General features: G+C 44.2%; 1 protein-coding gene across 1 annotated transcript in view; it reads left to right on the top strand.

Annotated features, from left to right (window-relative positions):
• The first annotated feature begins 20,858 nt into the window (after positions 1-20,858).
• Positions 20,859-27,191, top strand: part of UQCRB (ubiquinol-cytochrome c reductase binding protein) — a 37,062-nt gene continuing 30,729 nt past the window's right edge. Inside the window, exon 1 of the mRNA XM_069220509.1 lies at positions 20,859-20,999. Within this exon, the coding sequence (XP_069076610.1) occupies positions 20,981-20,999 (19 nt within the window). The 5' untranslated portion in view covers positions 20,859-20,980. The remainder of the gene's footprint in view (positions 21,000-27,191) is intronic.

Here is a 27,191-nt window from a genome sequence, read left to right as displayed (position 1 = left end):
AACATCCCGTAGAATATCAGCAGGCACAATGTCCTCCCATTTCCGTCTCACCCCGTGGTTCTATGCACTTCGATCTGGTTTGGGGTAGTATAAAACACATCCCTTAGGCCCCAGAAGGACGTAGGAAGAATAATCGGGTCATGATCACTAAGAAGGGTCAGCACTGTATAAGGTGTGTCTGTGCCATTTAGTGCAAAAGACGACAGGATAATGTGGTCTATAACGGAGGTTGAGTTGGGGCCCCTGTGAGATGGAATAATTTTGTCGGAAACACCGTGCTTGCGTTCCATAAGTGTTAGATCATAGGTGGACAACATCAGATTAAGGGCTTCTCCATACCCATTGTGAGAAAAGTGATCATATCCTGTCCCATAAGGGGGTAGAAAGTCCACAAGACCAGGGGGAGGTGCATGTGCAAGGCTGGATATTAAAGTCCCCGGCCCAAACAATAATGGGATTGGAGCTGATGGATTGTAGAAACTTGTCTAGGCTTTGGTTCAGGGCATGGCCCGCCCTACATCGGGTGGTGTCAAAGATGTTATTGTAGTAGTTAATTATGACCATATCTACCTTTATTCTTGTGTTTCAGCCACAAGAGTTGAAAATGAGTGGTCTCCATTGAGATCTTTTTTACCACTACAGGGAGTTTATTAGAAGTAAGCACCAAGAGCCCCCCCTTGGCCCTCCCAGATGGTGATGGTGTAGTTGGCAGTGAGTGTGTGGTAAATCCATGCACATAGGCAGGTGTAGTACCCCAGGTTTCTTGGATGCAAAGCATATCTAGTTTATTGATTGATGAACCCCACTCTTCAGTCACAGTTTTGCTGCGTAGGCCCTGCACATTCCATATAGCAAGATAATGGCACCCACTTGTGTTATTGACAGGTTCCTAGGTCGATGATTCTTCCCTGCCATACCTTGCTGCAGTTGGAGCTACCTCAGTTGGTTCCCCCTCCCCACTGAATATTATATCCCTGATGTTCATCTCATCCTTGTCCTGCAGGACTAATGGGAGCCTGTTAGGGCTCTGTTCCATCTTATGGTTGGTTGTTTCCTTTACCCTTAGCCTCATCCTCTCAGGGTCTGCAGACCCCTCACCTACCAGACAGTCATTATCTGATAATGAACTTAATATCTGATATTTATTGCTTATGAGTAATGGGGTGGTAGCGTGTGCATTATTAGTGAAAGTGGGGCCTGGGTATGTCAGTATAGATCTTGACGGCATACTGGGCACGGATCGACGTCCTGACTGGCCTTGTTGTAAATGTCTATAAAATACACCTAGCGGGAACAGTTCCGGAGAGCTTCTATCTAGGGGGCGAAATGAGGCCCTGCACAGGATGTCCCTAACCATCAAGGGGTTACTGAAATCAATGATTACATAATCCCATAATCCCCCCCCTTGATCTTTCCCTAGGGGGCCCACCCATCCTACTCTCCGGGTTAGGATTATCTGGTGGGCATCATTCATTGAGAAAAGATTGTTCTGCGCTAACCAATGCATGACCTTGTTCTTCAGGTCTCCTTGTTGCTCTGTCTGGTCAGCCCATAGAGGGGTAACTTTGGTCATGATAATTACATAGGGACAGGACTCAGGGGGTAAATTGACAATAGTCAGTTCTTCTCTTATGTGGAGGTGGGTGGGGCTATATTTCAGGGGGTTCGAGGAAAGGTGTCCTGCAGCTGAATGTTTAGGTCTCAAGTGAAGGTCATCTGGGGCGGAACCCGGTGGTCTGTTCTTAGAGGCTATATTCCACGCACTAGGGTGATCAGTGTCTTGGGTCACCCTTGGCTGCATAAGGTGAGCTGTATTTAGGGTTCCCTAGCTTGCCCTTGTAAAGGGCCCCGAAGGTTAGTGTTTGTTACAGTTCCTTGCAAGTCTAATGTATCTGTGCCCCGTGAAACACTCGAGTGGCCTGGTACATTAGAAATGGTGTTCTGTACCACAGGGTTCATATGGTTAGGGGACAGTGTAGGTGGAAGGGGTTTCTGGTAGATCTCCACCTCCTCCAGTTTATCCAGTTTTGTAAGGATAGGTTTAAGCAAATTATCAAGGAGGAATGTGAGATCTTTCCAGTCAGTAGGTACCATATTTTCGCCCATGATAGGGCCCAGGTGGCTATCAGCCCCCCTTCTGCATAGTTTTTTTCTTTTTATAATGGGTGACTGACTTGGTGATGTGGGGTTATTACTTGTGGGGGGCATTGGTTCTAATAAGGAATCTCCATTCATCAGAGCCACTGTGTCAGCTGGGGGATGGATAGCTGGTGTATATTCATGTGGTGATAGGGTTCCCCCTTTTGCATCTCCCAATCCTTCTGTCCCCAGGGATAAGCGTCTTTCTGCGAGATCAATTTCTTTTGAGATGACCCCTACCACTCTAACTAGTAAGGAGTCAATAGTTGTGCGGCCGGGATCCGTGTCTACCTTTTGCCCCCACCTTTTTCTTACCCATGATGGATATAGATTTACCACCTCCTTAAGTAGTTGTATGCTATCTATGGCTTTGTACCTGAAATGCAGAGATTATGGTGCTAGTTCTGGCCTAATTGCAGTTCAGACCCTGTCACACTGTATGCTAAAATAATAGCGGAATTTAAAAAGTCAATGCGTATATGTAAGTATAAAGCATAAGGGAATAAAAGTTTAAAACAAATAAAAATAAAACCAAGAGGGTGGGCCCAGCCCAGCCTTTGTCCGCCGCTGACGGGCCCGCTCTTGGCCCGGGCGCGTCCTGCGTGCGAGTCCCAATTATGGTGCCTTAGGCGCTTCAGAGCGTTGTGGGTGGCCTCCTCCCTCTGGTTGAGCTGGGAGGTGTGGTTCAGCCCAGCCTTCTGCCCCCGGGTCCAAGTGCAGAGTGATGAGTGCAACGGAAGCACAAGTCCCAATTATGGCACCTTTGGTGCTTTGGAGTGTTGTGGGTGGCCTCCTCCCTCTGGTTGAGCTGGGAGGTGTGGTTCAGCCCAGCCTTCCGCCCCGTGTCCAAGTGCAGAGTGATGCGCGCAGCGGAAGCGCGAGTCCCAATTATGGAGTCTTTGGTGCTTCGGAGCATTGTGGGCGGCCTCCTCCCTCTGGTTGAGCTGGGAGGTGTGGTTCAGTCCAGCCTTCCGCCCGTGTCCAAGTGCAGAGTGATGCCATTTTTGGGAACATGTAATGGGCAATGGGCATTATGAGTTACCCAGCTACATAATGGCTTCACTGAAGATACTGGTGTTTGGTACCAAACACCTCGTCTTAAAAAATCCATACTGATACCAGTATTCAATTTATTCTGACATGTACCCAGAGTGCACCTTAGGGGTGCCCCCTGAAACCAAACCAGCCCTTTAGTTTGTTGCCTGACTGGTGTAGTCCAGCCTCCCACCACAGATGGGTTTTTGACCCCCTTCAAGGGAGGTCATGTGCGCTAGGAGGCCAGAAACAATGCCTGCTCTGCAGAAGGTATTACCACCTCCTCCAGCAGGATGACTAGTAATTTAGCATAATTAGGACAGAGGCTTCAAAGCCTCTGTCACCTTTTGATATGCAACCCTGGCTTCTCCCAGTCCTGGATAATGCCGCCCCCTGTCCTGAGGGCATTTGGCACTAAAGCATGTGGAAAATTAGGTATGCAGAGGGCGTGTCACACTTACAGGCTAGACACACCCCTAAGGGTGGCCACCTGGAGTAGGCAGTCAAGGAAGGGTTTCACCATCTTGTTTTTAGTGAAACTAGACATTCTGGGACAGGGTTATGCCCACTCCCAACAGCAAGTCATCATATAGGGGGTGTAGTCACCCTAGGGGAGAGTAACCCATTGGCTACTACCCTACACTCCCCCAGCCCTCCTAAATTCAGTATTTAGGGCTTCCCCCAACACCAGATATTCAGATTTGGCTTCCTGAGAACAGAAGAAGGGCAAAGAAGAGTAGTCACCATGAGAACTGAAGACTTACCCTGAACTTGGCACTAAACCCTGACTTGCTGCTAGTACCTCGACAATTGCAACAGCCTGACTTGTTCAAAAGCTGTGCATCCTCCCAAAACCTTAGAGCACTGTCCATTGCTTCAACAACTATTTAGCATTTCTCTTGGGGTGAAGGAGCCATCCGCCTCCAACTGCAGACACTGACCGCATCAGTCCGGTACACCGTTTTGCTGGCCATCAGGTCACTGAAGGAGCATCATGACAGGAGGAGGTTTTTGTTGGTTGAGGAAGTCAACCCCGTCTCTCTGGCGAGTTTTGAGATGCTAGACCCTCCAGGAGCCTCCCTGCAGGGTACCAGAGCTCTTGAATCAAACAAAGCTCATTGAGTGTCCAGTCGGGACACCACCACTGCCAAAACTGACCTGCATGACGTGGGACTTCAGGACTGACATGGCCACACAGAAGGTGGCCCTGCTGTTGTGTTTTTCTTACCCTCTGCATGTCAAACCCAAGAAGCATGAGAACCTCCAATGAAAGTGACGAGCCAAACATACACCTCTCTACCTGAGCCCCACAGCCCAGGTTCACACCAACTGACTGCTCCCTTGCTCCAAAGACCCTCACGAGCCGAGCCCCCCTTGGGGTTCTGCCATAATTAGCCTCAAGTCCTCCCTTGCACCCTGTGTTCACAGGTAACCATTGTTTTCTATGATGTTGTGTTAGAGGCTTCCAACCTGACAAGCCCTCTTCACCCCAGCAGGTAAAGCCAAACTGCTGTTGGTTCTTTGGTCCTTGGCCTCCTAGAACCTTAAGTTCCAAAGGGCACACCCAAACGCTGTCTACAAGTACCCCTATGCAGTAAATGTCTTTTCTTCCATAATCGTGTTTGAGGCGCATGCTTTAAAAACTGTTGTTTGTGCATTTGTTATGTATTCCTCAAAAATCGATATCTCCAAAATGCTTACCTGATTTTGAGGATCTTGGTTTTTCAAATTATATAAAAATCAGTGTTATTTTTATACATTGGTCTCAGATTTCTTTCGTGAGTGTGTGTACCATTTATTACCTCTGTGAGTGCAACAAATGCTTAACACTCCTCTCTGATAAGCCTAACATGCTCAATCACACTACCACAAATAGAGCACTTGGAATTATTAAAGAAAGCCGTGCAAAACCGAACAGGGGTCGTCTATACTTTTTGGAAAGTGCTCATCAACAGATGGGCATCTAGTGAGCTATATAGGGGGAGTGCGTCTACACACTCATAGTATGTTGATAGGGTGTGTTGACGCTACAAGCATTTGTGAATCTGGGGTTTAGTCGGGGCATATTGGCCCATATTTATACTCTTTTTGTGCTGCATTTGCGTCATTTTTTTAAATGACGTAAATGCAGCGCAAAAAAAGTGTAAATATGGGCCATTGTGTCTGGAGATCTTGTAAGGATTTAATGTGATTTTACCTGCCAAACAACACCCAGTTATGCCAATCCTGACACGTCTGGAAGCCTTGAAGTTGGGGCTTGTGACGGAGGCGGCAAACCCTCCACAGTGGAGTTTGCTGGGTGAGCTTGCCATGCTGCCCCATAGATCAGACGGCCATGCTCCAGGTCAGGAAAATAACTCAGGTGACTTCCGGGAGAGATTTGGGGAGCGGGTCACCGTAAAGCAGGATCATGACTTTTCCAGGTTCATTAGGGGCAGTTTGGCTCAGTAAGATGGGTCGGCCTAGCCACTGGTCAGCAAGCTGTTGAACATTAGCAGCTGTGCCACCCTATAGTACAGTTGGAGGCCTGCCTTTGCTATGCCTTGCACATCGTACATTGATGAGCGGCATTTAGACCAGGAAATCCGAGGTGGAACTTTAGCCCACAGGAAGCTACACAGCAAGGAGACACTGGCCTTGAATCATTGGCCATGGATTGTGAGTGAGAAAATTTGGAGAAAGTGAAGGTGCACGTGAGGATCTCCATTCTGAACAGGGCCATATGTCCCAGTAGGGTAAGCAGCAGGGCAGCCCAGCGTCCCCCCACCCCCCAAACCCCATTCAAGGGGTCAGAAACCCACTGGACACCAGGGATATTCATTAGAATTAAATTTATGGGCAGAGACACTCCCCTCAAAGGGTAAATGTTCTTTTGTTTCTGCCCTTCATTGGGACAGCTTGGTCATTTTTTTCTGGCTGATCAGTCCGGGGGCGGGGAGTGTGGACACCCACTAGACACCAGGGATATTCCTTGTAATTATGGTTAAGGGTACAGCCCTTTTGGCATACGTTGCTCCGGCCAAAGGGGACATTTTCTGCCCCTCTACCAGGCAGATCTGCTGATTTGTTTTAGGCTAATCTGCCCCCAGGGGGGTGAAAACCAACTATGAACCAGTGAATAAGTTTATGTATATGGAGGGAGCTGCCCCTGTGTTAAGAGTTGGATCAATTCTAGGGTGCCAGTTGTTTTGCCTTCTTTGCCCACTCCGTGGGTGTAGATCAGCCTTTTGTGATTTCGACCTGCCCCTCAGAGCAGACTTCATTGTGTTTTATAATGCTAATTGTTTTTTTCTTATCAAGTGCATCTGTGACCTTAATGTTTTTTTTTTCTTTTTATTGAAGTGCAAGGCTTTTGATTTTCTTTGTGGTGTATCCTGCTTATGGTTGTGGTATTGGTAGACCTGACATTTTCACAGTGTGTTTCGTGAGAAAACATTTTTGTAATGTTTGTTTCAAATGTGTGTCATTGCCCTGCGTGAATTTGTTTTACTGTTGTAACAATTGTAGCATATTTTGCTTGTTTTATTGTCTTTCAAATTCACTTTTAGATGTGTGCAAGATCTAGAACATGTTGTCTTGTATTTGTTTTGTTTTGCCTTTATTGTGGAATAACTATGGTGCTTGTTATGCCTGCAGAGTAGGTGCAGTTGGACCTTAGTCTAGCTGTCTGTGGCAAGTAAGAGGTATCTTTTGGTAGTAGAAATTTCACTGTGTGATTTGTTCTGATAGTTTCTTTCTAGTTCGTTATATTTCAATAGATTACTGTTTGATATAGCCACAGTTTGTTGAATTCTAATTTGACTCTGTGTTGTTTATAGTTGCCCGTTGTCTGCATTATAGCTGCTTGCAGGATGACCGCCCACCAGGTTGTTGGTTTGCTTTTTGAATCTGACTCTGCATCCGAGACTGAGGACCAAGTGCAACATTGTGGCAGTGAATTTTCTGTACGAGAAGAAACATCTGATGGTGCTGGATGCACCACTAGCACTGATGAAGTGCTTCATTTAGAGGATAATATTGATGTGCCTGTAGTGTAATATTAACAAGCTGGATTGCAACCAGAATCTGGAATGCTCTCTATTTTAAGTTCTAAAGCCAGGGTTACCGTTAACATGGTGCAGCCTGCTTTGACTGCCTTTAGAAGTGCTGCAGGGTGGAGAATTATTAAAGAGACGTTTTTGTCTACCAATTTCTTCCACCTCTTTATTGATGTGTTTCTGAATGATATTGTTGAGCAGAACAATATTTGAGGGACACCAGTGCTTCACTTAGGACCCACTCTAGAGCTACCTGGTTGTTGCGGGTACACTAATACATCCAAGAGCTCGATTACAGTAAAGTGCTGTTGGTTGCAACATTCAGACTTATTTGAGTATATTCATTACATACTTGAATATCAAGTTTGCAATAACCAATGCTTGTTAAATGTCTCATTTATATAACCAATGCTTGTTGATTATGCATAATGCATTCCACCTGCTCCAACTATAACTGCCAAAACATGTGCTCTTCACAATGTGATCTGTATTGAAGATGTGCCACAATCAGGAGTATAATTGTTCCTGTCCTTAAGAAGCAATCAACTGCCAAAAGGCACATGTACACATTTGATTATTTAAAAATGCTTGCCAGTCTGAGGCCTTGCTTGGCTCCGTACCTATTGCTCTGCTCACCTGTTTCCAGTCAAGTCAAGTTCCTTGTTCTCCAGCCTGCCTCCAGTCGAGTTCCATATGCACAAGGTGTCAACAATGTATAATTTTGCAATAGTTTATGCAAGTTCAATATATTAATGAATTCATTCTTTTGCAGCCCAGAATCATAAAAACCAAGAACCCAGAATTGTGAGAAAACAGAAGTCCTGATGCCCAACATGACACGCAGTCCAGGGTCCAGCAATTAGATTGTGCAGTCCATGAAACAGAAGCTGGTATTTTCTCTTTTTTTCTTCTCAAACCTCCTTCCCCTTGAGGACTTGCGAGAGGGCAATGTACCCTTCATCAAGGTCACGTTAGGAGAAAGTTACTCAAAACACGAAAAAAACTCAAAGTTCATAAGATGTGAGGCAGATATACTTCGACAGGGCATCAAAAAATAGTTTCAAATTCTCGCTTCATCTGCATTATTGCTGACGGAAGCACATGTAGTGCCATCACTGAACAGGAAACTGTGCTGGTGAGAGTAGTCAATAGTGGAAAACCCTACGCTCTGTTTACAGATCTTGTTCCACTCAAACATGCGCATGCTCATGGTGTTTTGGGTGGTATAGTTAAAGGAATCAAAAGCTCATCTTTGAATTTAGTAGGTATGAGGTCTACAGAGCATCCAGGCCCATCACTAATAGCGGTCAAGTTCAATGGTGCTGCAGTTATGATGGGATCAAAAGGTGGGGTTGCTGCACCCCTAAAGAAAGAAATTCCTTTTTTTCTGCCATTGCACTGTGTAGCTCACAAACTTTAGCTTGGGATTCTCAAGGCTGTAAAGGCTATTTGTCAGTTTGAACAAACTTTGAAATGGATGTTCAAACTCTACTAGTATAGTCCTAAGAGGCGAAGAGATGCCAAAGAAATGTCAAGAATAATTGATAATAACTTTCCATATTTCACTGATATTAAAAAGGTTAGATGGGTATCCAGTAAAACCAGAGCTTTGGCAGGCATGCAACAAAACCTGCAAACAGTGGTCCTACACCTCAGACATGTTGCAGCTGGCAGTGATGAGTCTGCTGCTAAGGCAAGAAAGTACCTCTCATTTGTAACTAGCTTTACAATTATAAAAAAAAAACCTTTACAGTCTGAGTGATGTTCTGAAGCCAGTGTCTCTGTTTTCAGAATTCATTCAGCCCAATTAACTGCTTTTATTGCATGTTCCTAATAATTTTTATTTTTTATTTTTTTTATTTCAACAGTTAGTTTCTTTGGGAAAACCTTTTAGACTTTTATGGGATTTTCAAAAATGTAGAGCCTTCTCAGATCACCCAGGGATTTTGCTCTTGTTCCACCGCAAACTGCAAGTAGGTTGAAAACACAAAAATTAGGCAAAATGGGCTACCTCTTAGAAGAATTGAAAAGCTGTGATAAACTGTTTTTAATATTGTGCTTGTTCCTGAAGCCTGGGAAGATGGTGCCCCAACCACAGCAAAAACAAATGTGATGCCTATTTTGGGGAAAGAACAGATGCATTCTTATGCAGCACATGTTTCACAATTTAAAATTTAAAAAACAAACTTAACTATATTTCAGTTATTTTCTTGTTCCCCTCCCCGGGAACCCACAGACCCTGGGTAACTTTAAAATCCCCAGGAGTTAGAAAAAAAAAAAACTAATTTGGTGTGGATACCTTATGTGGATGAAAAGTTATCAAGGAATACGTGCAAGTACCCCAAATAGATACTGTACAACAACAAGCCCAAGAGTTGCAACAATTACATTCTGAAAACGCTGCATTATGGCAAGCCTTGGCCTCTAGAACTACGGATGATACATCCGTGTCTACTGCTACTCCACGTTTCTCTGGGGATCCCAATAAGTTGAAAGAATTCCTTGATTCCTTGACAGTCTTCTTGGAACTTCACCCGTCACAATTCATTCAGGAGAAGACCAAGCTGGGTTACTTGATAAGTGCCCTGTCGTGTCCGGCTTTAGCTTGGGCGACTCCTTTGGTGACCACAGATGATTCCAGATTGTCTAATTATACTGATTTTGTTGAGGCCTTTAAACAAATGCTTGAGCATCATGGATTGGAGTCTTCAGCAGAAGAAGGCTTATGTGATATCCAGCAGGGTAATCGGGATGTCTTGCAATCTATTACAAGGTTTTGTCATTTGGCGGCAGAGACCACTTGGGTAGAACACACCCTTGCCACCCTTTTTCGTAGAGGGTTACGTGAAGAAATAAAAGATGAATTGGTACATTCTACTCAAACACACAACATTAAAGATCTTATGGATTTGGCATTGTCCATAGAATAAAGCCTTCATGCGCGTTGTTTGGAGAAATTGAAAGGTCCTGTTCAATCCCATATGGGAACTTCACGCACAGTAGCCCACCGTCAAGAGGATACCCGAGCTACTGCACCCATTGTCTCTGGTGAAGAACCTATGCAAATAAACATGGCCTGTGGACCGCTATTTGAAATGGAATGTGAACATAGACGAAAGAAAGGACTGTGTCTTTACTGTGGCAATTCAGGTCATTTGATTCGAACCTGTCCTACTCGTCCATTGAAAATTATGGAAAACACCAACTCCCGTCCTCTGTAAGAAGGGAGGGGATAGGACGGTTGGAAATTCCTTCTATATGTTCATCTAAAGTAGATACATCTTCTCTTTTCCTACTGCGCATGTTGTTACAATTAATGGACGGAAGAGAAGAAAGCATCCTTGCCTTATTTGATTTTGGTGCTAGTGGTATCTAGCTTGATAAGGAATGGGCCAAGGAAAGGAAGATACCTTGTGTACTCAAGGAAACAGCTGAGCAGGTCCATACTGTAGATGGTACACCTCTTTCATCAGGACCCATGATGGAAACAACTCCTTCCTTGTGGCTGAAGTTTGGGAAACACCAGGGATATATTACCTTTGATCTGATTGCTTTTCCCAATCACATGATCATACCTTGGTTGGCACAACATAATCCTTATATTAACTGGGTAACCAGAACCATTTCTTTATCTTTTCAGTTTTGTGAACATAACTGTTATTCTTCAGATACGTATTGGTCAACCAGGACTATACCATTTGAAAACAAAGAGGCCGGTTGTTCCATTAACGCCATTCAAGGGTTACCCAATCATTATGTGGAATATCTAGATGTCTTCTAAAAAGCCTGTAAGTCCTTTTTTACCACCACATCGAGAATATGACTGTGTCATTCCGTTAGAACACAGATCGGTGGTTCCCTTTGGGAGAATGTATTCTCTTTCGAAACCCGAAAAAGAAACACTTATAGAATATCTGGATGAAGCTCTACGTAGTGGTTTGATCATACAATCTTCCTCACCTGCAGGGACTCCTCTTTTTTTCATACCAAAGAAGGCAAAGGATTTGCGCCCCCTACATAGACTTTTGCAGTCTAACTAAGGTTACTATAATAGACAGGTATCCCTTACCCCTTATAAAGGATAAACTGGAATCTGTTAGAGGAGTACAGAAGTTCACTAACTTGTATTTGAGGGGTGCTTATCACCTCCTCCGAATAAAGAAGGGGGTGAGTGGAAGACCACCTTTCGGACCCCCTTAGGTCATTTTGAATACCGAGTGGTGCCCTTTGGCCTAACAAACGGTCCTTCTGTTTTTCAGAGATTTATGGATTATGTATTTTTGGATCACCTAAATCAAATAGTAGTCATATATTTAGATTACATCTTAGTGTATTCTATCCAACCACAATAACATACGTCACATGTTGTTCAAGTCCTTGAAAGACTCCGGCTACATCAATTATTTTGTAAACATGAAAGTATCTGGGCTACTGTATTAACAGGACTGGTATAGCTTTGGATCCTGAAAAAGTTCAAGCCATTCTGGACTGGCTGTCCCTTCCACAATAAGAGAGATGCAATGTTTCATAGGTTTAGCCAACTTTTATTGGCAATTCATAGAAAGTTTCGCTCAGCGAACAAGTTTTCTCACACGAACTCTAAACAAAGAAAGTCTTCGGAATGGATTATGCTGGACTGAAACTGCTGAGGCAGCCTTCCAAGATCTGAAACAAACCTTTACTCAGACTCCAATCTTACGGCACCCCGATACTATGAAAAAGTTCATAGTAGAAACTGATGCGTCTGATAGAGCAATAGGGGCTGTACTCCTATAAAGACAAGATGAAGATGGATTAGAACACCCAGTTTTCTATTTATCTCCTATTCTGACAGATTCTGAGTGTAACTACTCCATATTAGAGTGAGAATTGCTTGCCTGAAAAGTGGCCTGTACTGAATGGAGGCAGTTCTTTTGAGGTCAGGAGTGATCATCGGAATCTACAATGTCTTTGGAACTTTCAATGTCGGAACAGCTGACAGGCACAATGGACCTATTTCTTTAGTCAATATGAATTTTTATTACTTATATAACTTGACCACAGAATATCGTAGCAGATTCCTTATCCTGTCGTTATCCAGAGGGTGTGACCATTCCTACACAGCACATTATAGAACCCCATCAGACCATTGGAGTGGTACAGTCCTTCCTGGACAGATTGCTATCCGAATATGCTGTATTTACTATAGAAGAATGGGAGACATTCAATCCCCAGCTGAGGAAAACTAAGGGATATTTAAAAAAGTGTTATTCCTCCCTTCCAAAAGATTGCAAATAGAAGCATTACAGATGTGTCACGATTCACCTATCGCGGGTCATTGAGGAATCAGGGCAACTCAGAAACTAAACCTTCTATCTTTTTGGTGGCCTACAGTTACAAAAGACCTGTGTCTCTTCTTGCCCTGTGTGTGCACAAGCCAAGGTATCTCGTACTAAACCAGCTGGATTACTACAACCTTTACCTGTTCCATCAGTCCCATGGCATGCTATATCTACTGATTTCTTATGTTCCTTACCAACCTCTACAGGGAATAGTGTGATCATGGTAATTGTAGATTATTTTTCACAATTGGCTCATTTTACAGCATAAAAGAAACTCCCCACTGCTCAGGAGTTGGGCCACATCTTTTTACAGGAATTTTTTCACCTTCATGGCCTCCCTCAAGTTATCATTTCTGATCGAGACCCCTAGTATGTTTGACGTTTTTGGAAACGTGTAAACTTTTGCGTGTTGAGGTAGCATTATCTTCTGGTTTCCATCCTCAAATGAATGGACAGACAGAACACCTAATCAGGGACTTGAACAGTATCTTTGTTGCTTTTGTAATGTAATTCAAAGTGACTGGTCTCAATATCTATGTTTAGCAGAGTTTTCATACAACAATACGGTGCACAGTGCATTGAAAGCAACCCCTTTTTTCTGTACGTATGGTTATCATCCTAGGGCCTTTCCTATAGTGAATATTGGGTCTTCCTCTGTTCCGGCAGTAACCTCTTTGTATCGTCATCTTCGTAGTATTCGAAAGATGATACATTCTAATTTACTGGCTGCAAAACAACTCATAAAAAAAGCCACTGATATAACACAACGTCCTCATCCCTTGCATCAGGTACAGGATAAGGTCTGGTATTCTTCAAAATGTTTGCCTCTTCGTTTGTCCACAAACAAATTTAAGCCTCAATATTAAGATCGTACATATTGTAAATCTGGTATCCTGCCGTCTGCAGTTGCCTTGGACGTGGAAAATACATCCAGTATTTCACGTTTCAACTGGTGAAACCATATGTTTCTGATCCTTTTCATAGACATCATGTTTGTCCTCCTCCTCAGTTAGTGGATAATGAGCCTGAGGACGAGGTACAAGAAATATGTGACTCTCGATCCCTTCGGAACTGCCTCAAATTCCTTATACATTGGTAAGGTTATCTCCTTAGTGAATGTTCTTGGGAAGATGCTTCTTCTGTCCATGCTCCCATTCTTGTAAGCAGTTTTTCCGACTTATCCCTACTAAACCTGGGGCTTCAAGGGGGACCTACTGTTATGCCGCAGGTGGATTTCCAACCTGCGCGTTCCATTCTCGTCCTGTGGAGAGGCCTCACAGCTGTTTTTCGGCCCATCAGGCCTGCGGTGGGCCGCTTCTCTTCCCGCAGTATCTTTTCCTTTCTTGGCGGCGGGATCGGGTGGCCCAGGGCCGGGCCACTGATCTTGCTGTGGTCGCTTCATCTTCTGCTCTTGCATCGCGGGTGGCCCCCGTTACGCATATATAGTACTTAGCTGTTTCTTGTTTCCCTGGCTGTTCATCCCTTGGACTTTCTTTGTCCCAGAATCCTATTTCCATCCAAGCATGCACTGTTTTTCCTTTTTATTAGTCCCTTTCCAGGATGGCGTTCTGGATAGTTTTTCCTATGGCACTTTCCCAATCTAATATGGTGTTTATCCTTTTTCCTGTTTTTTTCACTTCCTGTCTATCGGTATATAAGGGGCTTGAGTTCATTTCTTCTTTGCGTTGCAACACTCCTTATTAGTGGTGGTTCTCGCTCCTGTTTGTTGCTCTTGGGGATTTGTTCCTGCTTGTTTTTCCCTGCTGCTTCCTGTTGTTCCAGTCCTTGGAGTTCTGGTTTTTGCTGTGCCTTCTCTGATTCTTTAGAGCTCCTGCCTGGAGGCATTTTCCCTTGTGGTTTTTCCTCGGGCTCCTTCTGGAGGCCACGGATCTACCCTGTCAGCAGCACCGTGGCTACCAGAAGGGGTAGCCCCTATCTTGGCCCTGACCAGAACGTGCCAAGATCCAAAGTTGTACTCCACTTTCATCAGACAGAGGCGGTAAGAGATCGGCGGATCGTGACAACTTATGGTCTCATTCTGAGTACAGCGCAAAATAAAATGTGAACAAGCGTTTGTACACATATACTGCTCACCCGAGTTATTGTGAGTTCAAATGGATAATAATATTTGGTACTGCTGTGCACAAAATCATTTTGATGATATGTCTTTGTAACAAGGTATTTTTTGCACCAGTAAGTTTTTACTGAGCAATGCGGAATTATGCTACTAGTGGTTTAGGACCTCCACAATAATGTCTGCAGATCTAAAAAGTATACATGCCTACATTTAAGAAGAGGAAAGTGTTGTTGTTTTTTTTAAATATCGGGAGAATTAATTTCTCCCATTGACTTCTATTGAAGGAGAGGCAATTTCAGGTGGGAGACAGACAAAATAAAGCCATTTTGGCTTCAAAAATCGTGAATCACCTGCCTTAATTGGATCTATTGTCATGTATGAAAGAGTTCCAGGGATCTCAGCTTCATATCATTTCAGTATTGTATGATCTTGACTACTCAGAGCCAGACTGGCTATTCAGGGTGTCACTCCAAGTGTCACACATTTGCCCATTGAATGTCACTCATAAGTACACTAAAACCATAGAAATGTCACACAGAAGCATTCTGAAAACTTTGCAGCTATGCATTCTTACACTGGCATTTTCCAGGTAGGCTGCAGGCTATTGGTTTTAAATGGACTGCCATGGCCCACCCGTGACAGTTTGTTGGTTTAAACATGTTGCCAAGTCACGTTTTAGTTTCCAAACCGGCCCTGAACATTCTTGCAAATTGTAATCTTTTCTAGATCGTTCTATAGCAGTGAAGTAACTGGGATGTGATAGACAGTGATCTGTTAGCCCAGTGGTGTTTTTACTATACCCCCTCTAACGTGGAGTAATGGTAACTTCCTGCTGCCAGGTGGAATGCACCTAATAAATTTAGGAGAGGGCAGGCATGGTCAGAGAAGACCCGGTGCCCTAGCTGCAAGCCACATTACCGTCTCAGTGTCCCTTTTATTATAGGCCTTCCCGCGAGACAGCCTGCGAGCCTTACCTCTGGCGTGTCTATTAGCCCATGAGTGCGTGACATAACATTGGTAACAAGAAGGTGTCCCACTGCCCCCCCCCCCCCCCCCCCCCACCCCTCCTGAGCAGGTGTGTTCCCAGCATGGAGCCCTAGAGAGCGGTGACTGTGTACTCACTCCTGGAGGGCGCTGTGCTTGTGCTGCTGCATGCCCTGAGGCGCTGGGCAGAGTGGCATGCTGCACATGTGATTGGAGAACAGGCCCCTCTCATCTGCAGGGCTGGAATACAGACGTAGCTCGGTGAAGAACCAAGTGGGTGTGCCAACCCTGAAGACAGAGCGCAGCGTGTCACTCGCTCGCTGGGGAGACAAGAGGTGAGTTCCCTTGCCACAGCACCACACAGTTCCAAGGCGAAGCTTCAAATTAAAAAAAAAAAAAGGAGCAACACAATAAACTGCAAACTGCAAGTTTGAGAGCTGAATGCATGCTGAACGCTAAAGAGACTAGTGATTGCTGACAATAATCAGAAGGCCCCGCTTCACAGAATACCCAGGCACACAGTGAATGGCCTGGGCTAGGTTGTGGCTAGGCCTCCCAGTCCAAATCCCCATATCTAAGCCCCAGTCAGAATTCCGTTCTGTACATCTGCAGTGCAGTGAATATTTGTGCACCAAATGAGTGCAATATTCATGACCGTGACCAAGGAGAGCACAGCAGTCGTAGTTTCAAAGCCCCATTCCCTCAAGGAGGAGAGTCTGCATAACCTGCACAGTGGATACACAGTTGAAAAAACTACGACGGTCACTGCACCTACAGCCAGATCAACCTGTACGTGTGACAACTAAGCCTAACAAAACAGTAATGGCAGCCAGTCAAAAATTACCTGACCCACCAGTCCTCTCCCAAGAACACTCTCACATCACTTGATCATCCTACCAATTGGACTATTAGTAGTGGAGGGAGCCCACTCTGTGCAGGTGCCCAGATGGAAAGACTCAGTGGAAAGGGTGGAGTTGTATTTTGAACAGAAAAAAGTCGAAGACAAAAGAAAAAGGGCCATCATCCTACACTTGGGAAGCAAAACCATCCATAGAATCTTCAAAACCATCACAGAAGCCACTCCGACAAAACATGCCACACTCATAGCTGCTCTAGACATGTATTTTGAGCCAATGGCTAATCAGGACTATGGGAGGTTTATATTTCGCCACGCCAGACAACATGCTGAAGAATCATTAGATGCTCTGTACACTCAACTCAAAGAATTTACAAGCATGTGCGGGTTTGCTGATGAAAGAGAAGAAATAAGGGGGTAAATAATACAGGGATGTGCTTCAGCCAAGCTCAAGGAACGAATCCTACAGGAATCGGGTAAGTCACTAGAGGATATCGTAACAATGGGAAGGCCCAAGGAATTATTGAAAGCTCACACTTCACACATGGAGGTGGCTCTGCAAAGGTCTATGAAGACCAAACCAATCATTGCAATCGCATCACAGCCAAGGCCAGAGGAACCAAAGAGACTTACCCCACCAACAAAAACATGTGGATACTGTGGCAGTCCCAGACACTGCCCCGCAAAAGACCGAAAGTGCACAAAGTGTGGCAAATGTAACCATTTTGCGAAAGTCTGTTGATTGAATAAAGGGCAAAACCCCTGCACCTCAGTCAACACAGTCACCGAAACCCAATGTCACCATAGCGACATGGATGACGACGAAGCAGCAGAGTACATAGTACATTCAGTATTCACCAAAAGCACGGCCGCAGCATCACCTACCCCAATGCCAGATATTTATCAGATTACATATAGTAACGGCCACAGTGGACACCAGAGTGTCAATAAATCTGATGTCTGCAGAGACGTACCTCACCCTACAACTAGCGCTGCTCTACAGAAAACATCAATCCGGCATTTGCATATGGACAAGCCAAACCTCAACTAATGCAGGGGAAATTCCGCACAATAATCACTCATGGGTCTTAAATTGTCGAGTTCCCTGTATATGTCATGGAGGAGGGTCACAGCATGCTGCTGGTATTCCGTACGGCTGAAGCTCTTGGAATTGTTACCTTTGCATTCGGAGTACATCAAGAGGAAGTGGCCCACATCCTTGCAGAATTCCCTGACAACTTTGAGGGCATAGGATGTCTTAAAGGAAAGGAAATCAAACTACACATTGATCCACCTGTGCAACTAATAGCACTACGACCTCAGAGGTTTGCTTTCCATTCAAGACCTCAAGTGGAGAAAGAGCTAGAAAAGCTAGAGGCCAAGGGCAAAATTGAAAAAGTATCTGGACCAATCCTGTGGACCAATCCCCATTGTTGTGACCCGCAAGCCAAAGCAACCAGGGGAGGTCTGCATATGTGTCGACATGCGAATACTGAACACAGCCATAAAAAGAGCACCACCTCACACCCACGACTGATGAATTGACTGGACAGCTGAGCTGGTTCTCGAAAGTTAACCTCAGATCTGGCTATCACCAGCTTATTCTGGCAGAAGAATCCAGATGCATAATGACATTCCCCACTCATGTGGGACTTCGGAGATACTGCAGACTAAATATTGGCATCTTAAGTGCCTCTATGGTGTTTCTAGATGTCATTCAGTACCTGCTGGTAGGTCTCCAATGAGTAGTAAAATGTCAGTGACAACATTCTGGTATATGCCAAATCTGTACAAGAACAAAACACCAGATTGTGACAAGTGCTACAGTGAATAAGAGATTAAGGACTCCTCCTTCATCGCAGAAAACAGGAATTCTTAAAACAGCAACTGAGCTTCTTTGGATACTCCACTGTTTCGGAGGACCTGAGTTTTCTGGGCATAGTTAATTACTGTGGCAGATTCATTAGACATTTGACCACTCTGACTCAACCCCTCAGAGACGTAACAAAATCAGTGTTGCCATGGAACTGGCGCCCAGAACAAGAAGCAGCATTTGCAAGCCACAAAATATGCCCTGTTGTCTAGTAAAACATTTGCCTCAAGGCCTATAAGCTGTGCAGAGGCTGCAGTCTGACGGGGAGATTGGGCACCAGTGACCTTCTCAAGTCGAGTGCTCACAATAACAGGGCAGCGGTACTTCGAGATAGAAAAGGAGGCAGTAGCTATACCCCGAGGGTGCCAGTACTTCCATCTGGTGGAAAGGGTGGCCTTTCATAATTACTACTGACCTCAAACCCCTCATTCCACTGTTTCAGGGGACAGCCTCCAAGCCACCACCATGAATAGAGAAATGGATGCTACAGCTTCAAGACTACAACTGGCAAGTGGAATATCGCCCAGGAACAGCTAACCCCACTGACTTTTTGTCCAGGCACCCCAGATCTGCAACGGCAGATGAAGAAGCTGAAGCAAATGAGACTGAAGAGTATGTGAGGTACATAGCTGACCAATCAAGCCCGCCATGGGAGGTATGCCATGGTTATCATTGATGACTACTCAAAGTACCCAGAGGTAGAGATCATACCTTCCCAAGGGGCCCACGATGTACTGCCCAAACTATAAAAAAAAAAAACTCTCACCGCATATGGACTGCTCAAGGAATTAAGGGCTGACAATGGGCTCTCATTCCAAGGACATGAGATAGCAGAGTATCTGCGGTCGCTGAACATCATCCAAAAAAAAGGTCACCCCGGGCTGGCCCCTGGCCAATGGAGAGGTAGAACGCTTCATAAGAACCCTAAACAAGTTAATAGGAATTGCGCACTCCAATTAATAACCCTATGAATGAGCCATTTACTCATTTCTGCTGGAATATTGCCAGACACTCCACTCTACTACCGAACAAGCTTCTGGACACCTAATGATGGGCCGCGTAATATGAGACTCAATCTTGCATCATCCTAGGTGGACTTCAAACTCCATCAATGAGCAATGAGTATTCATCATCAAAAAGTGTGCTGCTAACACCCGTCAGAGAGCAGAAAGGCAAGATCCTCTCATCTCCAGGTTGAAGATCTGGTGCTGGTGAAAGACAGGTTCCCTGGCAGTAAGTTTCAAATGCCATTTGAATGTCATCCATGGACCATAACTCACCTTAAAGGCACAAAAGTGACTGCATGACGAGGGAGACAAGAAGTGCTTCGGAACATTTCTCAATTCAAGCGTTTCCATTGGCCAGTCTCTCCACTCCTCGATGCCAGAGAAGAAGAAGATGAGGACCTTAGAAGATGTTGAAATAGTTACAGGACAGTGTGAAACGTCTCCTGTGCCATGAAAGCAGTGACAACAGTAGGAGGGTCCCTCTTCCAAACAGTAGCAAATAAATGGAACAAACGACTTCAGTTATTCCCAGAAGCTGAGACAGTCGCACAATGTATGAACTACGTAGCAACCCTGCGCCATAGTTCTGCTTGTGAGACCATGTAATGTGACTGTTGGACTGGGATGCGGGGTGGTAGTCATCAAACTATTCATGAGGTCTGAGAATGGGTGAATCTCAGTGTTAATGTTTATATTTTGTTTAAAATAAAGGAGAAATGTAATGTTGCCCCAGAGACGTAACTTAGGCGTGTATTATGGACAGTGATCTGTTAGTCCAGGGGTGTTTTTACTATACCCCCTCCAGACTTGGAGTAATGATAACTTCCCGTCCCCACGTGGGACACATATAATAAATATTGGCGTGCTCAGAGAACACCCGCTACCCGAGCTGCAAACCACGATAGTCTCAGTGTCCCTTTCATTATAGAACTTCCAGCCTGACAATTGGGGGGCTTACCCCCACCATATTGGTACTCATTAGCCCTGCCAAGTGTCATGCATATTGCATTAGAATAATGCATATCCAGTATTTTGCCACATTGCCATAATGCCTGAGATTGTCATGCAAAAGAACTGTGTCCTGTAGTGCTGTAAAACCTTCTTGTTCCAGTTTCTCATTTTGCTAGGTAAGCTCAGAGTAGTGTTTATCAAAGGCCACAAGGTGGCACTGGTTACAACAGGAGGAATAGAATTCTTGATATATCACGACATTTCTATGGTTCCCTGGTCTTCATCACTTTATTTTGCTTGCAAGAAATATTCACTCATAGTCGTTGAAATGTCACTCACAATTACACTGAAATTATGAAAACGGCACATGTAGCAATCTGAAACCTTGGCAGCTATGACTCTTATGATGTATGACTCTGCGGACGACAAAACATGCATTCTAACCATTAGATGACAGCAGTGCCACGTGGCCGAGAGTAAGTTGTTCACCGATGAGACACATTGTGTTCTCGAAGCCCATGGCATCAGAAAATTCAAAAGCGCGCCCTTCGTAAAATGACCGCCAGCTAGCCCGTGAACACATGAGCAACTGGCATTCTAGTGCTGCTGCGGATGTGACGTTCTCGGCTTTCCTTCATACCCGATTACGTCTCAGGCTCAGCTGCAGTTTTGCAGGATCTTACGCTGTAGCTGGGTGAAAATGGCGGCTAGGGCACCGGGTGAGTGAGGGTCAGAGAATTTCTAGGCATGGTTTGCTGTCCGGTGTTCAACTTGAAAGCTGCTGAACTAACTGCAGTTAGCAACGCGGTGTTTAAGCTGAATATGTTCTTGTGGCTCACGTGTAATGTCTTTGTTCCGCGTCCTTTCCTGTCCTGCGTGACCTTCCTGTCCCCGCAGCTAAAGATGAACGTAGGGACATGGTTCCCTGGTGAGAGAGGCTTATTCCTCGAACTGCAAAGCGAGGCTGATGTTTCTGGGTTATGAGTTTTGCGTAGTGGCCGGCTTGGAGCAAATTATGGTCAGAAGGCTGTGGCACACATGTTGTCCAGCGGTCGTTTTGCTCATCTTTTTGTTACTGTTTCTTCTGTGACTCTCATACAACAACGGGTTTGTCCATGTAATGCAAATACACCGCAACTAAATATTTAGACTAAGTTAACATAAGAAATAAACTCGATGATACCCGTCTGTGGCAGTGTATGTGTGACTCTGCGAACAGCACTTTATTGCTGAAACAAAGTAGTTATTACCATTAAGTGAGATAAACTTCAGAAGTAGCTTGCTTCCTTTGGTGCACTGTAAAGGATTGCAGGGCTTGAGAAATCATAAAAATGTTACTAGACCTGCAGGTCGAGTAACTTAAATAATCTACTCGACCTAACTGTAATGCACTTGATCCCGTAAACAGCTCTCAAATTGTGTGATCCTAGGCGAGTAGTTTACAGTCATCTTTTTCTTAATTCTCACATATCTTTGCACCTTCAAAAAGTGAGCTCAGCATTTCTGCAGTACAAAAAACCTCTTTTGTATGACTAAGTAAACTAAAGTTTGCTGCATGCATCACAAGACTCTTGCCCACATACCCTTGAGGGCTAACCCACATAACCTAGGACTTCTTTTCGTTTACTAACAACATTACTATCAGGGCAGGAGTGTTTCTCAGTTTTGTTTAAACAATTTTAATAAATATATTAGTAAACCATGATGTGGTAACACACTGTCATCTACACACAGTAGATTTCCAAGAAATGTCCAAAAACCTCTCCACTAACTTGCAGCTTTACTGATAAATCTATATGGTGTATTAACAATCTGTGAAAATTGGGTTTCAGAAAACATATCCTCTGCACATCAATATGGAAAGTATTCTGTTTTGCTTTCATTCTATTAAAATATGTTTTAATCACACAAAACTATAAAAAAGGGCTTTCACAACTACTGAAATATACTTTGAAATATTTGCACATTTGACTTAGTCATTTAAATGTTGTGTGTTAGGAAAAAAAGCTGACACCCTATATCCTTTTATTTGACATTCTAAGCAGCAGGTCACCTTACAAAGTCCTGGAACTCTGCAGTTAGAAGAAAAATTAATTGTAAGAAAAACTAACTTTTGACCTTGGTCTGCGAACACAGAACAAATGTGACATAAGAACAAGAACTGAAGGTATCTTTTATTGCCCTTCCACTTTTCAACTGAACAGAACACCTGTTCAGTGCCAAGTCACCAGAAGGGACGATTAAGTATTAAAAATAGCTCGACCTGATCAAATAAGACTCGCCAATGCGAGTGGTCGAGTGGATTTTTCGGGCCCTGTCTTAAGTTGCTGCTGGGGTGCCCATGTGGCCAGAGGGGTGTGGTAGTGCATGTTTGTCCAGGTTCTTCCATTCCAGAATCTTGTACCTTGTAGCCTGGATTTTTCCTTTCTAAACAATTCTGTGTTTCACTTATGTCACTACTGAGGACAGTCTACATCACTACACTTCACTATGAAATAGCCGTATCTGATTGCTCTTATATGTAATTCTTGCACCACTTTGTGCTGTTTTATAAATCGGAGAAACATCATGGGTTACTGCTGCAATGCGAGTGATTAGAAAGCTTTACAGTCTGTAGAAAAGATGAATAACTTATGAGGATCCCGACTCCTTGATTGTCAGGGCATTACCAATTGCCAATGCCCGGAGCCAGGCTTGTGCGTTTTAGGTAGAGTTCTATTTGATCAGTATAATTTCAGTGCATCACTAATTACTTACCCCTTGCAGATAACTCTAAGGAATAATAAGCACGCAGTCTAATTCTCGTTTTCTTTTGCTAAGGGACGCGTGGCATTGACACCACTTTTCCAGAATGACAGAGGCTACTGCCTGTATTGCACAGTAACATAACCACAGTGTCTAAACCTACTAAGTGGAATAACACACCTCTAAACATTCTCCGGAATGTTATGAATCTGCACAGAAATGCCCGTTTTATGTTGGCTATTTTTTTTTCTTTGCAAGAGTTTTTCATTTTACCTGCTGACTTGCTTCATTTGTTTGTTTCCGTGTTGTAGCAGTTCTTATTTTTAAAAGAACAGTTCATTTGCTCATGTGAATATTTTATAGCATGAATTCCTCTCCTGAATGCATGCTATAAAAATCTGATTTTGTTCTTGTGGTGTTTTGTAGTATGCAGATGTATCACAGTATTACAACTCTTTATTTTTAACAAACAACTGAGTTAGTGACTCTGACACCAGAACCTCATATGCTCTAAAATGGTGTGGAAGGGACTGATCGTGATGCCAGTGGTCCATCTGTTGACAAATCGGCTCATTCAGATCACGCTCTAATCCTCCTCCTCCTTTCCTTGACTGGTGCCAGTGTCAGGTAGTGGATCCTAAAGATTAGTGTCAGAGCCTGGCTGATCGCTGTGGTGAGAGGACTGCAACAGAGGGTGACTGCACCTGATCTATCTCTGCTGGTGTCTGAAACTGAATTGAGTCTACCACTATTTTGTGCACCGGTTCTAATAAAGGCACTGGACATACTTTCAAATGGAATAGACATTGGATGTGGTTTAGAATCTCTATTTTCGTTCCTCTCATTCAGCCCCTCCTCTTTTGTCTCGCACTAACTTTTTTGCCAGTCAAGTTGGAGGCCCATAACTACCCACCACCTCTTCAAGACCTCATAAAAGAATAAATACAGTAAAGAGTAAGCATTATCATAACTTAAGGCTTGAAGACTGGCACCTAGCGGCAGTATGATTAATGCCAGCCAGGATTAGCTGTGACAATTCAATCAAGTGTGGGGATATACCCTAGATAGTGTTAGTCTAACCTTTGATGAGTGACACTGTAGAGGACTGTCTGTGCACAGTGCTTTCTAAAGCAACAGCAGTTACGACTGTCAAAGTAATCTTGGCTTGGCAGCACGGAACTGGGACCGTACAGTGTTGAGTGTGGCCTTCATGTGTCGTAGACCTTGTTCCATTTTCTAGTTGAATTTTTATTCCCAAGACTGGTCCTATGGAGATCTAGAGCAGCGGTTGAAGTTTGAAAAATATTAGAAATTTGCGCAATCGAGGGCACTGGGGCACAAGCAGCAGTTTCATTTGTTTGGTGTGGGCTAAGAGTCCAAGGAACAGCTTAAATTGTTAACTATCCACTAGTTTGTTGGCCTTTGATCTACAGGTAAGGTATTAGTGCTGATGAGTTCTGCGTCTTAAAGTTAGGCTAGTATATGGTTGGTGCATTTTCTTGCTGCTCTGTTTCTTTTCTTACTCTCCAGATGCTAGCCTTCAGATTTTTTATGTTGTTTTCTGTAGTTCCATTAAGTTTAGAGCTTGGTTTCAAAGCGCACACATACAGATGTATGTTGTTCACAGATATTGCAAGCACTGCACTAGTGGTGTTAAGAGGCTGCAGAAGGTGCTGAACTTGACATTCGCTCTTACTTTGTCCCCTGTGTGCTAGTCCGTGGTAACATTAGGGCCTGCAGCATTAGTAGTCAGTATTTAATGTTGGCAGGCCTGGCGAGTCAAACACTTCTTGTTTGTTTTAAGACAAACTGTATCAGTGCTTCACAAGAATGGCCCTAGATTTACTACTAGTGTCAGCGCCCTTCTCCTAAACTGTCATATCTTTGTCATAGTTAAGATACAGTTGTGAAAACTGCCCCAAGTTAATGTGACTGTATGTACACTAATGAAACTGCACTAGTTCTGTGCGAGTAAACAAATACTTATGGAAATTGGCATGTGTTTATTGGGACATCACCAGCATTTATGAAACATTGTGACAAGGGTGCTGGGCTGCATGTAACAGTTACAACTACTGTAGATATGTGAGAATAGTGTCCGCGCATGTCACCAGAACCTCCTTAGCATTAAAGACAAATGACCAGCACGGTTTAATTTTCATTTCCTTAATACCAGCACTTTCCACCAAAGTGCCGTAGATTGAATGTTGTAGAGTCAGAATATATGAAACCTGCTGCAGATTTGGGAAAGTACAATCAATTATAATAACAAGGTTTAGCAAATCCAAAACGTCCACTCACCTTCATACCTAGTGGCTTTGGTATTGCTTTTTGGCAATGCTATTAAGCATTGTCTAAAATAGATGAAAATGTTTTTGTTTTTTGTTTTTTACCCTGTGCTGCATCGGCAAAAAAAAAAAAAGCATGTTGGCTATTACATACGCCATCAAGTATATGCATTTGTGCACCACAGCACAACAGACCCTTTTTTTTTTTGTGCTCTCGGGTGCCAGTCATTGACTAGTTAAAAAAAAAAAAATGCTTGAGGAAAGCAAACTTTGGTAAATGAGCGAATTAGCAGCAATGTGCAGCTACCAGGCCTTCCAAAATTGATAAATATATATATATTTTTTGTTGGACCTGGCCCTTTTTGCAGGGTCAGCCCCAAACTTTTTGCCTTCCTACTCCTATTTTTCTAACCTTTTTTTGTTGGCTCTAGGACACTTTATCACTGCTGATCAGTACTAAAGTGCACGTGCTCTCCCCTCTAAACTTAGTAGGATTGGCTTACCCCTGATTGGCATGTTTAATTTACCTGTAAGTCCCTCATTTAGTGGTATCTCCTATGCCTAGGGCCTGTACATTAAATGCTACTAGTGGGCTTGCAGTGCATCTTGTGCCACAGAAGTTGTCTTTCAAACCTGTCTCAGGCCTGCCACTGCAGGGCCTGCGTGTGCAGTTTACTGCCAAATGGACCTGGCATCTAAATTTACTTGCCGGGTCTGGAGCTCCCCTTTTACTACACATGACACCCCTAAGGTAGGCCTGAGGCAGCCCTATGGGCAGGGTGCTATGTAGGTAAGAGGTGGAACACGTGCCTGATTGTGTGGCCTGTCCTAGTAGTGGCAAACAGCCTATTTTGATTCTCACTGCCTTCTCTTTTATAGGGGTGGCTTTGGAAATGCCCTTTCATATGGCTAAGTGGTATTATCTGATCTATGACGGGGTGGCGCAGGCATGTTTGGAATGGTAGTGAGAAATGCTGCTTACTGGTGTAGGTGGATATTTTTACTGCCATTGTAGAAATGCTTCTTTTAGAAAGTGGGCATTTCTCTGTGCTTTTAACTCTGGTGCTTTTGCAGCTTGACTCCAATCCACATCTGGGGCAGAGTGACAGCTGGGCTTTGTGCATAATCCTCAGAAAGCCAGTACACAGAGAGGGTGGAAGTGTAAAAGGAGTACATCTGCATACTGAATGGTCTTCCTGGGTTGGGAGAGGCGGGGCACACCTGCATCTGTAAAGGCTGTACCCTGGCCTCACACAAAGTGCTCGTTCACCCTCTACTGATGTCTGGAGTCAGTGCTGGAAGAGAAAGGGGACATTCCTGGAACCTGTTAGTGCTGGTTGGATCCCCCTTTGTGGAAGCTGTGCAAAATGAGTATAAGTACAGGGGGTTGTCCCTTACGTTTTTGAACAAGGAGAGACACTGCATGGGACTTGTAACCAGATGCTGCTGGCTCTGCCTACTGCACAAGAGGACTGTTGTACTGCCTGGAAGAACCTCCACTTGGACTGCTTGCCCTGTTGGACTGGTCTACTGCCTACTCAGTGTTAGGTGGCCGGAAGACTGCCACTGAACCAAGTGACATTGTGCGCTGGCCTGCCTGTCTATTGCACCCTTAGTGCCCACACCAATGTTCTCTAGGGGGTGGGTGGTGTGTCCCTGACCCCGTGCTGTCTTCTATTTTTGGTCCCTAGACAGCGCTACAATGTTATGGGAGCCGGATGAGCACTGTACTCTGCTATTCCTAACTTGCAGAGCCAGCGCAGTAATTTGTTGCCCCTGCATCCCTATTTCTAAAGCGCGCTTTGTGGTTGAAATACTCCAGCACGAGGGAAGCGCTGTGCTTGATTGCTCAGGAGCACCGAGTGCCGTCCATTCTTT

Source organism: Pleurodeles waltl, chromosome 2_2 (genome assembly GCF_031143425.1).
Source record: "Pleurodeles waltl isolate 20211129_DDA chromosome 2_2, aPleWal1.hap1.20221129, whole genome shotgun sequence".
Classification (NCBI taxonomy): Eukaryota; Metazoa; Chordata; class Amphibia; order Caudata; family Salamandridae; genus Pleurodeles; species Pleurodeles waltl.
The sequence above is the reverse complement of the archived record's forward strand: the minus strand, read 5'-3'. Positions and strand labels throughout refer to the sequence as shown.